Raw genomic sequence first — 14,236 nt, forward strand, 5'->3', positions numbered from 1 at the left:
TTTAAATGCAGTCATTTTTCTGAATGTCTCATTTGCTGTTTTTTTTGTTTGCTTTCATTTGAAAAAAATTTCTGAGAGTATTCCATTGTATCAGTAAACCACACTTTAAAAAAGTCTATTCTGCTATTATGGATGTTTGTGAGGTTCCCCGCCCCATTTTTTTGTTTATTATGAAGAAAGTTGCTTATGAACATTTTTGAATATAGGAGGTGCTATGGTTTTGAATATTTGTGTCTTTCAAAATTTATATGTTGAAACTTAATCTCCAAGGATATTAGGAGATGGAGCTTTTGGGATGTGATTAGGTCTTGAGGTCAGAGCCCCTTAATGCCTTTATAAAAAAGGTTCTAGAAAGATCCCTTGTCACCTTACACCATGTGAGGACACAGCAAGAAGTTGGCAGCCTGCGAGCCAGAAGAGGGCTTTAAACCGTGCTGGTCCCTTGATCTTGGACTTCCAGCTTCTAGAACTGTGAGCAATAAATTCCTGCAGTTTTATAAATCATCCAGTCTGTAGTATTTTGTTGTAGCAGCCCAAACAGACCAAGACAACAGGATTTGTACATACTATTTTCATATATATATATATATGTAAAATTTACATATATTACTACTTTTTGGAAGTTATTTATTCTGGACTTGGGTTCTTTGCTGTATGTTCAGAAATTTCACGTATAATATTACCTTGGAGGGTTTTTTTTTTTTTTTTTGCTTAGCTCCTTCAAAGACTAAATTTAAAGGAGGAGAAAGTGACTTGATTTACAGAATGAAGGCCAAAAAAAACCTTGCAGCCAGGTTTTTTATCTTTCCCAAAGTGACATGTCATATATTATTTTGGCTGTTTTATTTTTTAAAAACAGCAACAACAAAAAAACATTAAATAATACATAGAAATTGGGAAATTCATAAAATAAAGAAAATCATAAAGGAGAAAATAAAAAATTACTTGTAATCCAACCGTCAGTGAAAAATAGAGTTGAATTTTAATGAATTTCCTTCCAATAATGTATATGCAGAAATAGTTATTCTCTCTTTTGTAAAAATCAAATATCGATACATCATGAGACTGCATTATTTTTAAAAAGGAAATAAATGTATAGATTTTTGTGAGGACATAGATTTATTGCTCTCATGTCATAAATACTTTGTTTTTTCTCAAAATAAAACACTTAACTCCTGACTGATTTGATAAAGTGTGGCTATCAGGTTGTTTGTTTGATTGATTGTTTTTATATGAATACTAGAGAACCAGTGCATGAAAATTCATGCACTGGAGGGGGGCGCGCGTCCTCAGCCTGGCCTGCCCCCTCTCAGAGTCCAGGAGCCCTCAGGGGCGGGAGGCAACCTGGCTGTTAGGGAAAGGTGATGCCCCATCACACTTCTGCTGCTGCCACTGCCAGTGCATTCCTTGGCCGGCCCTGATTACCTGAGCCTTGGGTGGCCCTGGGCAGCTGGACAACTACCATCCAAGGCTTGCCTGAACCTTGGGCTGGCCCTTGTCAGCTGGGCAGCTGCCACCCAAGGCTTACCTTTGCCTCAGGCTGGCCCTGGGCGGCTAGGAGGCTGAAGGGACTGGGGAACTCCAGAGTGAGGTGCGTGGAGTGGCTGGACCTGCCAGGTGGGCCTGGCCTTGCTCCATGTCTGCCACCCTGGAGGGGCTGAGGGGACTGGGTGCCGCCATATTGTGGCTGTGGGTGCTGCTATATTTGAGGATATGACAGTCAACTAGCATATTCCCTCCTTATTGGCTGTGGGTGCTGCCATCTTTGAGGGCGTGGCAGTCAATTAGCATATTCCCTCCTTATTGGCTGTGGGCACCACCATCTTTGGGACAGCGTGAGGGTCAATTAGCATATTCCCTCTTTATTAGATAGGATTTTGATTACAGCTCCAAAGACTAGTTTTACTAAAATAAAAACAAATTTAGAAGACCTATTATTGTACTAATGGTTGTAGTATAACAGCTTATAGTTTTTTGCACTTTTATTACATTTTTAATTCTTTCAAGTCATCAGCCAATGTAATATATTTTTATCAGCATAACCATTTAGTTTTAAACATGAGTAACCTGGGATGTAGAGATAAAGTAAGTTACATGGCCAAATTCACAAGGAAAAGACTGGACTCCTGACTTTGGCAAATGCCTTTTCTGTTATTGAACTAAAGCTTCCTTATTTTCATTTAATATTTATTAAGCACTCAAAAATGGGAGTTCAGAAATATAGTTTATAATAAATGGTTTGGCTGGAGTTTAAGTTCTTTGGGGGGATGTGGAATAGTGGTATCAGATTGGAAAGGCAATTAGGAGCCATTGACTCTTATTGAACAGTGGATGCCATAATAAAGTATGTGATACTGGCTATTCAATTGGGCAGAAATAAATATATTAGAAAAATGAGTAAGATTAGAAGTCTAGATGATATTTAATGATGGCCTAAAGTTAAGTAGTAAAAACTGAAGAAGTGAATTTGAGAGCTGTTGAAGAAATAGATTTCCGGGAAATGGTGCATAAGAACATTGTATTGAGAGTGAGAGTGGTCAAGATGATTTCTAAGTTTCATTCTTGAGTGCTTAGAACATTGGGATAAACAAGACAGGCTTATTTGGTGGAGAAACTAATCTGTGGTGCTCTGGTTGAAATCTCAACAGGACATCCAGGTCTTGTAGTTGTGTGACAGCAGGCAAATTATAGATGGAAAAAGGAGCTTGGGAATGACTTTATGGCTGGTGACAAAGAGAAATTATTTGTGTAGAGGGAATAATTGATGCCATATCACCTTCCCAGGTACCTTCACTGGCCTCAGAAAGTATCATAATAACTGTGTGTGCCTTAGAAATGGGCAGTGACAGTAAGAGAGGGCACTTTATATTCAGGAACCTAGCCTCAAGCAATGCAGCATGATTGGTAAGAAAGCACAGGCTATTTTAATTGCATGAGAAAAAAGTAAAGTTTTATACTCCATATGTAATACATATGGGGAAGTTTTTATTTCACAACAATCCCATGAAATAGGGAGTGTGATTCTCATTTTACAGATGATAAAACTGAGTCTTAGACAGGCCAAGTAATATTAGAGCTAGGATTTGAACTAGATGAGTGTTCAGTGCCACTGGTCCTTTTACTATGCCACATTTTGCCATGTTTTCCAATAAGACCTGTCCAAATGAATTTGAAATGTGATTGATTCTGATATTATGGCTGTCCATTTGCCTGCAATGAGAAAGCATATGTGTGAAACAAAAAATGCAAATTGGGATCATGTAACATTGATCTTCACCCAGTATGCATAACTTCTGAAATGCTTTGAAATACCAACATTTATTTTTATTTTCTTTTACTCTGCTGGGTCTGTGGAATTTTATTGAGAAGGATGAATTGAAAATCCAGAGATACACGTTTTCTAATTAGCTAAAATTTGTCATCATTTATAACATTACCAGAAGAGCTACACACACAAAAATCTCACTTTGCATTGTTTTAAGTAGGCACAAACAAGATTGTGTATTCTGAGATACAAAAGCTAATTTGTACCAAGAAACTTCCTTTGATTTTCAAGCCTGGTGGAAACGGTACCTTTACTTTTCCATCTTTTGTTAGATGTTTGTGTACTGTGTCTCAGCAAACTAGAAGCAAGACATGGCATCTTGAAACTAAGGTTGTGTTAGATATAGGAATAATATAATTCATCTTCTGTGTCTACACGAGGGTGAACTTCTCTTGATTTTTAAGTTTGCTTGTTATTTTGGTCATCTTTCTTAATATTGGTCACTATCCAGTGATTCATGAGAAAATTAATGCTGAATATTTAGCCTTTTAGCTAGAACTTCTTGTGCCGCTGAATTGATTCCTCAGTTGCCTTGCACTCGTAACACACTTTCATTCTTTAACATTGCTCTTCCATCCTTGGGAAAATGCTACAGGGAAATGGGAATTTCCTCTCAGCATTACCCCTCTGGCAGTGTGTTTAAGTCGGGGGCTGGCTCTCTGTTTGGGTTTCTGCTCCTTCTCCTTCATAGCAGTTTGAATTATGCTCCTCTACCAAAAGGAGGGAGGGCAGTTATCCCCCCCTGTGCAGTCTGGAAATCGGGGCGCGCCTCTCTGGTGATGAATCGCTATGAGCTGCTGAAGATGCCAGTGTGTGTGCCTGCACAAGCATTTTCTTTCCCCTCCCCCACTGCTTCCCTTTCCCAAGCCCCCTCTCTCCCCATTTCCCCTCCTACTCCTTATCCCCTCCCTCCGTGTCTCAGTTCTGCAGTAAACCAGGCTGAGGCACATTCCTGCTTTGCAAGGCTTTCTGTTAAGGATGTTTTGTGGCTTTTGTTTGGATTGCAGCATGCAGAATTACAGGTAATACTCTGAAATCGAGCTAGGCAGATAAATTCTGTTGAAATGTTTTCAAAGAGACAATATATTACACGGGAATCAAGAAAATAACTTATTTTATTCATTGTAATTATGCTAAAATGTTTTTAGAAATGCAATAAGCAGGTTTCCTTTTCTCCCCTAAGGCTCCAGTGAAAGGAAAATGGGGGTAGATTGTTCTGACTGCAATCGACTCTTTTGTTGTTGTTGTTTATCATGAAAGCTTGCGGTAGCTGTACCTCCTCTGTACAGTAAGGACCAGTTAGTTATGTGGGGTGCTACTGAGGGTAGTACTGGGTGGGGTGGGATGGAGTGGGAGGGATGATAGCCTGAGCTAGCCAGATTCTTTTATTTTTTACTGGGATGCATAATATAAAATGCTCTCTCCTTTTCTTCTATCAGCTATTCAGAGGAGACTCATTACAACTCCTGCTGAAGCTCCTAATTTTCTTCCCTTCTCTTCTGCCCCTACTCCCTACCCTCATTGGCCTGAAGACATTGTTCCCAGAATTTGCTTTACTCCCCTGGCACTATGTGTATGGTAAACCTGATACTATGGCCGTGTCTGGGACTGGCCAGACAACGGCTGCCTGCTCTCCCTATTCCAAGGACTTAAAGGGGGATTGTACTGCAGGCAATGCATCAGAGCAGCACCATCGAGAGCCCAGGGACTGAGGCTCCTTGGGCATTATTACAAACACAGAGCGCTGACCGCAATGACAGCAGCTGCTCCTTTGAACTGTTGGCAGCGGCCAAGCGGCAGCATGAAGTGAGAGATTACTTCTGAGCTCAAGATGAACTCCACCTTGGATGGTAATCAGAGCAACCACCCTTTTTGTCTCTTGGCATTTGGCTATTTGGAAACTGTCGATTTTTGCCTTTTGGAAGTGTTGATTATTGTTTTTCTAACTGTATTGATTATTTCTGGCAACATCATCGTGATTTTTGTATTTCACTGTGCACCTTTGTTGAACCATCACACTACAAGTTATTTTATCCAGACTATGGCATATGCTGACCTGTTAGTTGGGGTCAGCTGCCTGGTTCCTTCTTTATCACTCCTCCACTACCCGCTTCCAGTAGAGGAGTCCTTGACTTGCCAGGTGTTTGGTTTTATAGTATCAGTTCTGAAAAGTGTCTCCATGACCTCTCTGGCTTGTATCAGCATCGACAGATATATTGCCATCACTAAACCTTTAACTTATAACACCCTGGTTACACCCTGGAGACTACGCCTGTGTATTTTCCTGATTTGGTTGTATTCCACGCTCGTCTTTCTGCCTTCCTTTTTCCACTGGGGCAAACCTGGATATCACGGAGATGTGTTTCAGTGGTGTGCAGAGTCCTGGCGCACCGACCCCTACTTCACCCTGTTCATCGTGATGCTGCTATATGCCCCAGCGGCCCTCATTGTGTGCTTCACTTACTTCAACATTTTCCGCATCTGCCAGCAGCACACAAAGGAAATCAGCGAAAGGCAAGCTCGCTTCAGCAGCCAGAGTGGGGAGACTGGGGAGGTGCAGGCCTGTCCGGACAAGCGCTATGCCATGGTTCTGTTCCGAATTACTAGTGTGTTTTACATCCTCTGGTTGCCATACATCGTCTACTTCTTGTTGGAGAGCTCCACTGGCCACAGCAACCGCTTCGCATCCTTCTTGACCACCTGGCTTGCCATTAGTAACAGTTTCTGCAACTGTGTCATTTACAGTCTCTCCAACAGTGTCTTCCGAAGGGGACTAAAGCGCCTCTCGGGGGCCATGTGTACTTCCTGTGCAAGTCAGGTCATAGCTAAGGACCCTTACACAGTTAGGAGCAAAGGCCCTCCTGATGGATGCCATGTCTAAAGAGGTTCAGATATTGGGTCATTGTATGTGTGGGGGGTGGGCAGAGGGGAGATCCTTTTTCTCCCTTTGTATTCCTTGTTCACTAGAAAATCTGGGCAAAATAATTTGACTCTGAGCAATAGGAAACAAATGATCCATCCAAAAAACCTAAGTTTGCAGAAATGATTTTTCTTTAAAAATGCTTTTAAATCAGAAGAATCAGGACTATGAAGATAAATTGCTCTTGGTTCCAATTTTTGTGATGCTGTGGAAATGATGAAATTCTCACATTTAAAATGAATAAAGTCATATCTCACACCTCTCTGGCTGGCATGACTAAAACCTGGGTGTGAAAAGCGTCACCATTTTGAAATACCATCATTTTCTTGTGGCTTTTCTGGATTCCAATTATTTGGGCTTCATATGCAATTTATTTCTTTTAACTGCAAATATTAAAATGTGATGAATTAACAGGGTTTTAAGATTTTGTTTATGTATGCCTAAGTATAACTTTGCTAGTTTCAGCACTGTCATTTAGATATCCAAATGTTTTATGTCTTGTTCTCTTGAGAGAATTCTCAATACAGTGAATAATGTGGAGACCTAAATACTAATTTTAGAATTTTGCAATGAAAGTGATGCTAAAGTGCAGTCAAATACTAGACAATGTGTGAAGAACTGAGCTACTTTTTGTCATGTTTAAAAGAGATCTAAAGAAATGTGTGCATTGAAAATGATTCTGTTGCAGTATTTTTGCGCATGCCTTTGTGTATATGTGTACTGAGAGTATTTGAATTGAGTTAGATTTCACTTTTACAGTAAAATGTACATTTAACTAGTTCATTTTTAAAATAGAAGAGGATTAATTGAGATGTTCTCTTTGTGGTTAAATGGAATCAACTAATAAAGCAGCAACTGATTTTTTTTTAAAGCATTCTTTTAGTTAGTGTTAAGGAGTCCATGTTTGCATACGAGGAGAAATTCTGATTTGTCTATCTCTCTAATTGCTGTAATCCTTTGGGATACAGTTCTTTTCTTTTTTATTTTTTAAATATATTTTATTGATTTTTTACAGAGAGGAAAGGAGAGGGACAAAGAGCTAGAAACATCGATGAGAGAGAAACATCGACTAGCTGCCTCCTGCACAACCCCCACTGGGGATGTGTCCGCAACCAATATGTACATGCCCTTGACCGAAATCGAACCTGGGACCCTTCAGTCCTCAGACCGACGCTCTATCCACTGAGCCAAACCGGTTTCGGCTACAGTTCTTTTCTTAATAGTCTTTTTCTTTTCTCTTTAAGCCTAATCTGTAGGATTTTATTATCCTAGAGAATTATTAATTGAGAATGCAGTGTATTTGTATGTAGTAGTGTTTTGTTCTTAGTTGATTATCTTTAGAGCTAGAGGTTTATTTTCGGAAAGGAGAGAAGGGTTTCCCAGCAGCTCCAGGAATGAGTATTTCCTCAATTTATCTGCTGGTTTTAATGTTTTGGAAGCCTTCAGAGAACTTATGTGTTCTCTGTATTTGGCCAGAAGTTGTAATCTGAATGCTATTGTGATGTTTAGTGAGATGGGAGATGGACGAAACTCAAGGAACATAGGTGAAAGTAGATTTTTAAATCTAAGAAAGGACTTGGATATTTATCATATAGGCAGATAATGCTTTGGTTTTCCATCATAATATGAGGAAAGTTCCTACCCCTTTTACAACAAAGGGCAGCTTTATGATTTTAGATATTGATTTGCTTTTAACCTCAATGTGTTCTATTTAAACTTTTATTTTAGTGATTAAGTAATATATAAAATTTAAACTTAAAATTTTGAGTACTTCCCTCAAACTTGCTTGCTCTTTATATTTTATATTGGAAAATTTGATTCTAAGTTGTTTCAAAATTTAGAATTCATATTGAAATTGCAAGTTAAGTTAGCAGTGACTATAAATTGCCAGGTCAAGCGGAAAACCTTTTCTTTTGAATTCCAAAAAAACAGTGTGCACATTCTTCTTTAAGTAGCACAGTTTAAAGAAAATTTTTTTTTCTTGTATGCTGGAGAATGTAATCTGTTCAAATTTACCAAGTTAGCTTGAGAATTTTTTATTAAGGAAATATGGGAATTTTAAAGATTTTCAGTAGATTTTACTTTTTGGTGGGCTAAGAGTCCTTTTAATCTTTCCCTTCAATAGGGTTCCATCTTGTGAGAATGGAAAAAAATAAAATTTCTGCTTAACTTTCTAGAAATGGCTAATTTGGTTTTTGGTGACTGGAAATAACTCTTAATAAGAGCCTTTGTTAATAGAGTTTTACATTTTATAATATCAAATTTAGATGTCATAGAGGTATTGTTTTTTTCACATTAGAAACTTTATTAGTGTCTTAGTCTAAAACTGAAGTAGAAATTAAGTAAATTGAGTAATTTAAAGAAAAATAAAGCTTTTAATCCCCTTGCCAATTGATATTTGCTTAATGTCAGATTTTTATTTTTATTTTTATTTTTTTTTAGTTTATCCTGTCTGTATAAATTCTATAGTTTCTTCCAGGTATCAGTTCTATTCTCACGTTTATTGTCTGTATTGCTGTTTTATTTTCATTTTCGTGTGTGTGTGTGTGTGTATGTTGGTGAAAGGGGAAATGCTCAGATTCAATCTTCTGTGGCAGGGGGCAATTTCTAAGGGATACATTTGTAGAGTTTGTATTTAAGTAATCTTTTTGTCTGTCATATTTAATGCAACATTTGGTGATGTATGGGTTAAATACCAATCTGACTAGTTCGGAATGAGAAAAAAGTATATTTTTAAGACTCCAGTTACCTTGGGCTTGGCAATACAACACGTTTAACTTTATATGGTATATGACTGATGTATATGAGGCAGCATGAGCTTTTGGTGATTGTGTCAAAATTATTTCATAATACATTTTAAAGTAAGATCATATTAATTGTATTTGTAAATTAGGTGTGTGTTTTTTATACAATGATTTATTTCAGTGAAGGTGTATTACAAAAAGACAAATGCTCCACTTTAATAAAAGAACTACCTTATACCAGAATAGATATTTAAATTTTTCATGGACGTGTTGAATCACCCTAAATTCCATTTTGGAAAGGGTTTTCTTTAGGCTTTATTGCTGGATAAATTCCTTTTTGAGCCTGTAATTTTACAATGGCTTTTACTTTTTACTTGAATAGTGTTCTGTTTTAAGGATTGGAAAAACTTGAATTTTTGTGCTATAAATGCCTTGTCCACCTCTCTGAACTTGAACATAAAGGTTGTAGGCTCTCAGATAATAAGAATGGTTTCTGAGAGTTTTTTAGGTTTGATTTTAAATTTGTACAGTGGTTTTGTATTAGGTCTAGTAATAATTAATGTCGTTTTCTAATACCTTTTTTAAATCGAATTTATTTAAACAATACAACAAAATTTAATCAACAATATAGTTGCCGTTGTTTTCTACTACTTGTGCCCTACACTCAGGAAGCATTTTAATCCCTCTGTTGTAAAATTCTTGTGATTTTGATGCAAAAAATTCGGTCAATGCATTTTTGAGGCATTCTTCATTATTAAATTTTTTTCCAAGAAGAAAGTTTTGCAAAGAACGAAACAAATGGTAATCGGAAGGGGCAATATCAGGAGAATATGCAGGTTGAGGGAGAACTTCCCATTCCAACTGGCGCAGTTTTTCAGCAGTGATTCTTGCAGTATGCAGTCGTGCGTCATCGTGGTGAAGAATTACGCCCTTCCGATTAATCAGCGCGGGTTCTTTTTCTCTTAAAGCTTGGGCTAACCTTTCCAATTGGGCACTATACACTGCACTTGTAATGGTTTGGATAGATGGTAATAGTTCATAATGAAGAATTCCTTTAAAATTCCACCAAACACACAACATCACTTTTTTCGCATGCAAGTCAGGTTTTGGCGTGGGCTGCGGAGCCTCATTTTTGTCCAACCATTGAGGCCGCCTTTTCAAATTAACATACAGCACCCATTCTTCATCTCCGGTAACAATTTGCTCTAAAAACAGCAAACGGTTCTGACGAGAGAGGAGCAAACTGCAAATTGTGACTCTTTGATTACGGTTGTTGTCGGTCAACTCATGAGGACCCCATTTTCCAAACTTTTGGACTTTGCCAAGTGCACGCAATTGATTGGAAATTGTTTTTTGTGAACAATTTAAAGTTGTCGCAAGCTCTTGTTGGGTAATTTGAGGATTTTGCACCAAAAGAGCTTGAAGAGCTTCTTGATCAAAATTGGACACACGGCCTCGACCACTCTTGTCATCTAACAAAAAATTTCCCTCGCGAAATTTCTCAAACCAACGCTGGCATTTTCTGGCGCTAACTGCATCTTGACCAAGAGTACTACAGATGTTTTTTGCAGCCTCACTTGCTTTTCTTCCTAATTGGAGCTCGTAAAGCATGCAGTGCCAAATATGCTCTTCATCCGCCATCTTCTTAGCCCTAGTTTTGCAACAAAAACCAAACCAAACACAAACTTTTTCAAGCAAAACTTGTTAATTGCACTTCACACGTTCTGTAGATACCACGTGTTTGAAGGTTATGTCAATACAAGTCAACGCCAAGCAAGATTTTAAACGAATGTTTAAAAACGACATTAATTATTACTAGACCCGATAGGAAATGTTTTAATTTCACTGACTATGTGTTTTTGTATTATAAAAGATTTGTTAAATAAATTATTGGCAAACTAAAACTTACTGTTATATGAGCAGATTTGGGGAAGTATAAGGATGGAGAATTGTGGCATGATGAGAGTTGTTAAAAGTCTTCATCAATTAGTTTATATATTGATTTTTCCATGTTAGGTTTAAGAAATACTAAATATTGTACATTAAATATACATAGAAGTATATTTTGCAGACTCTGAGAGTAGTCTGTACAATTTTTCTATGGCTGTAAATAAGTAATTTGGCTTTTCTTCAAAATTTGGGAGATGGCATGACAGTATGCTTAAACTGAACTTTGAACCGATAATCAGAAAATCTGGGTTTACTGTTACTAGTTCATTTTTTACTACTTTGCTTTTAATATTAGCAGTCAGCCAGAGATCACTGGCCTTTTGAAAAAATCTTTTTATGCTGAAACCGGTTTGGCTCAGTGGATAGAGCATCAGCCTGCGGACTGAAAGGTCCTGGGTTTGATTCCGGTCAAGGGCATGTACCTGGGTTGCAGGCACATCTCCAGTGGGCGGTCTGCAGGAGGCAGCTGATCGGTGATTCTCTCTCATCAATGTTTCTGACTCTCTGTAAAAAATCAATAAAATATATTTAAAAAAAGAAAAGAAAAAAATCTTTTTACATAAAACACAGAGCCCAGGATAAAATAAATCAGAGGAAACAAAACAATGCAAGTCACAGATGAAAACTTCAAAAATATCAAGTATAACATTTTCAGAGATTTTTGGATCCATTAAAAGACAGTAGGATGCAATAATAATTAAAAAAAAAAAAAAAAAAAAAGAAACCCAGAAAGATAATGAGAAAGAATTCTTGAGATTTAAAGTATAATCAGACTATTTAAAAATTAGACAAGTTGGAAGATAAAATTGAAGTAGGCCAGATAGTGAAACAAAAGACAGAAACAGTAGACAGAAAGCAACACAAATGAGAAGTTCAGTCATGGAAGCTCAGCACCTAACTAGCATGATTTTAGAAACAGAGAAAAAAGAAAATTCTCAAAGATGTATTAGAAGAAAAATTTCCAGAACTGAAGGATATGAGTTTTCATAATGAAAAGGACCAGCTTAATGTAATAAAAAGACTTTGATGGCAAATCATTATAAAATTTCAGAACACTAGGAATAAAGAACATTTTTAAAAGCTTCTTGGTCTGGAATAGGGGTGGGAGGGTGGAATCATAACTTAGTTACAGAGATCGTAATAGCTTTGGACTTTGCACCTTAAAAAAGCAAGAAGGCCCTAACTGGTTGGGCTCAGAGGATAGAATGTCGGCCTGTGGATTGAAGGGTCCCAGGTTCAATTCCAGCCCAGGGCCTGTACTGGGGATATGCCCACAACCGGAATCGAACCTGGGACCCTTCAGTCTGCAGGCCGACACTCTATCCATTGAGCCAAACCAGTTGGGGCTCTTTTTAGATTTTTAAACTTTTTTTTTTTTTTTTTTTTTTAACCAATAGAAGATAGGTATATAAAGTATTGTGTAGTATTTGTAGGTAAGGAGATATGTGTTAGATTGATTTCCTTAGAAAGCAGCATATGAAATGTCTAGGCTTTGGGTGAGTAGGACTCTACAGTCTTATCAGTCCCTACTGCTTGAATGAGATTGGCATAAATTATCCTTTGGACAGGACTAAAGAAACCCAAAGGATCAATAGACAAAAGAGTCTAATAAAGTGACCTATAATTATCAAACAGTACCAGTATATGACATGAGAAAACCCTTTGCAAAGTAAAAAGCACATCTTCATGTTAAGTTAACATGACTGTAGTCACTTAATGAAAGACTTTTTAGTTTGTTACCAAAAGATTGTTACCAAAAGATTGTATTGGTTTGAACAAAATACAGAAAGACTTTTCAAAGTAAAACTTTAAATTCTGTTTATTAGCTTTCAACAAATGCTTGTTGAATTGAATTAGTAAGACAATATTTGGGGGAGAAAGCAAAAGGTACAACATTGAATAGCATGTTTTATTTCTGGAGTTTATTCCAGAAAGACCTGGGAAATCCCCACTGCCAAAGCCATTTATTTATAGCTAAACAACAACAACAACAACAGAAGCATTTGTGGGTCTCTGTCTTTATTGACTCTTGCGGAGTAGAATCTGACTCAAAAGACTTTCATTTTTAAAAGTTTTCTCCTTCATGATATGATAGATGTAAGGATTGAAACCATTTCTACTTAAATCATGTTAACACCATGTGTTGTTAACATCATCACACTGATTATGTTTATTGTACCCTACCAAACACTGGAAATAAAGTTAAAACAAAATTTGATCCTACTTCTGGCAATTAGGTGATCTCAATCTTTCTGAACTTCAGAAGGATATTCATCTTTAAGAGAAGATAGCACACACCATCATAATAGGAGTCTATTCAAGATTAGATGCGTGTTACGTTAATAGTAAAGCTCTTATTAGCACAGTGCGTGGCCTTCAGTGAACATTCCGTCCATGTTAATTATGCTGCTCTCTTCCCAGTGAATAGGGAAGCCTGGATGAACCAGAGGTTTCAGGTTGAAGTAAAATGGAGAGTATGGTCAAAAGCTAAATTGGGCCTTCCTGTTCTGGAATAAATGCTAAGGGATTTTATTCTAATTAGAATGGGAGATGGATTAAAGGTTTTTGAGCACATGAATGACATGAATATAGAATCCCAAAGTGACAGACTTGGAAGATCACTTAAAGGTTATAATCTAGGCTCCCCTTTCACAGATGGGGAAACAGAAATCCAGAATAGTGACAGTTCATTAGTCACAGAACTGGGACTAGAATCCAGCTCTTACACCTCCCTTAGACTCAGTCATGCCACCAAAATAAGTCCAAAGGACTCTTCAACATTGTCAAGTGCTTAGAAAATGGGAGGATTGGGGGGAAAAAAATTGTTTAGATTTGGGTGTGTATTAAATAAAATAAGTAAAAGTAATCTTTCATTGGTACTTTGAGTCAAATAAATTAAGTTTTGCAAAATCTTAGAAAATTCTCTTGATCACTAGCAACCACCTCAGAAATGTTGCTAAGGGAAGTAAATATGAATAGGTGGTTCTAGAAGGGCTTCATTGGTGTTTGTAGTATTTGTACTGCTGGTGAGATTACAGAGTGAAGTTTTTGCTTAAATAAAAGATAACTGCTTGTAACTTTTAAAGTTATTCTTTATCAAGAATTTAAAATAGAAAAACATAAAAATCATTGAATACCATGAGGACTTATACTACCTGTGTAGTAAGGAATTATAAGGGAATTTGGTTGGTATTATACTTAGGTGCTGATAATTTTTTAAGTTTTAAGGTTAATAGAAACATCTAAATAATTATAGCTTGATATATTAATGATGAAATAATAGCTTTTAAATATTCA

General features: G+C 37.1%; 3 protein-coding genes across 13 annotated transcripts in view; all 3 read left to right on the forward strand.

The window, feature by feature from the left end:
- RABGAP1 (RAB GTPase activating protein 1) overlaps positions 1–14,236 on the forward strand; it is a 110,443-nt gene that overhangs the window by 56,128 nt on the left and 40,079 nt on the right. The window contains exon 1 of one of the 11 annotated variants that reach the window (XM_045572053.1): positions 5,155–5,175. The exons of the other annotated variants lie outside the window; for them this stretch is intronic. Within the exon in view, the coding sequence (XP_045428009.1) occupies positions 5,173–5,175 (3 nt within the window). The 5' untranslated portion in view covers positions 5,155–5,172. Of the gene's footprint in view, positions 1–5,154; positions 5,176–14,236 lie in introns of those variants that run through there. 11 annotated transcript variants of the gene reach the window in all.
- On the forward strand, positions 3,396–5,037 carry LOC123651277. Its single transcript, XM_045572056.1, has 2 exons — positions 3,396–4,347; positions 4,765–5,037. The coding sequence occupies exons 1-2, from the start codon at positions 3,925–3,927 to the stop codon at positions 5,035–5,037; spliced, it is 696 nt and encodes a 231-aa protein (XP_045428012.1). The 5' UTR covers positions 3,396–3,924.
- Positions 5,157–6,503, forward strand: GPR21 (G protein-coupled receptor 21). The gene has a single exon (XM_036411898.1). It carries the CDS (start codon positions 5,157–5,159, stop codon positions 6,204–6,206), a length of 1,050 nt encoding a protein of 349 aa, XP_036267791.1. The 3' UTR covers positions 6,207–6,503.

This window comes from Pipistrellus kuhlii, unplaced genomic scaffold (genome assembly GCF_014108245.1).
Source record: "Pipistrellus kuhlii isolate mPipKuh1 unplaced genomic scaffold, mPipKuh1.p scaffold_m20_p_43, whole genome shotgun sequence".
NCBI lineage: Eukaryota > Metazoa > Chordata > Mammalia > Chiroptera > Vespertilionidae > Pipistrellus > Pipistrellus kuhlii.

Excerpts from the sequence above, each read along its gene's own strand:
- GPR21 (XM_036411898.1), top strand. The coding sequence starts at position 5,157 with ATGAACTCCACCTTGGATGGTAATCAGAGCAACCACCCTTTTTGTCTC.
- LOC123651277 (XM_045572056.1), top strand. The coding sequence starts at position 3,925 with ATGGGAATTTCCTCTCAGCATTACCCCTCTGGCAGTGTGTTTAAGTCG. Across the intron at positions 4,348-4,764 it reads TGCAGCATGCAGAATTACAG|CTATTCAGAGGAGACTCATT; the intron begins GTAATACTCTGA and ends TTCTTCTATCAG.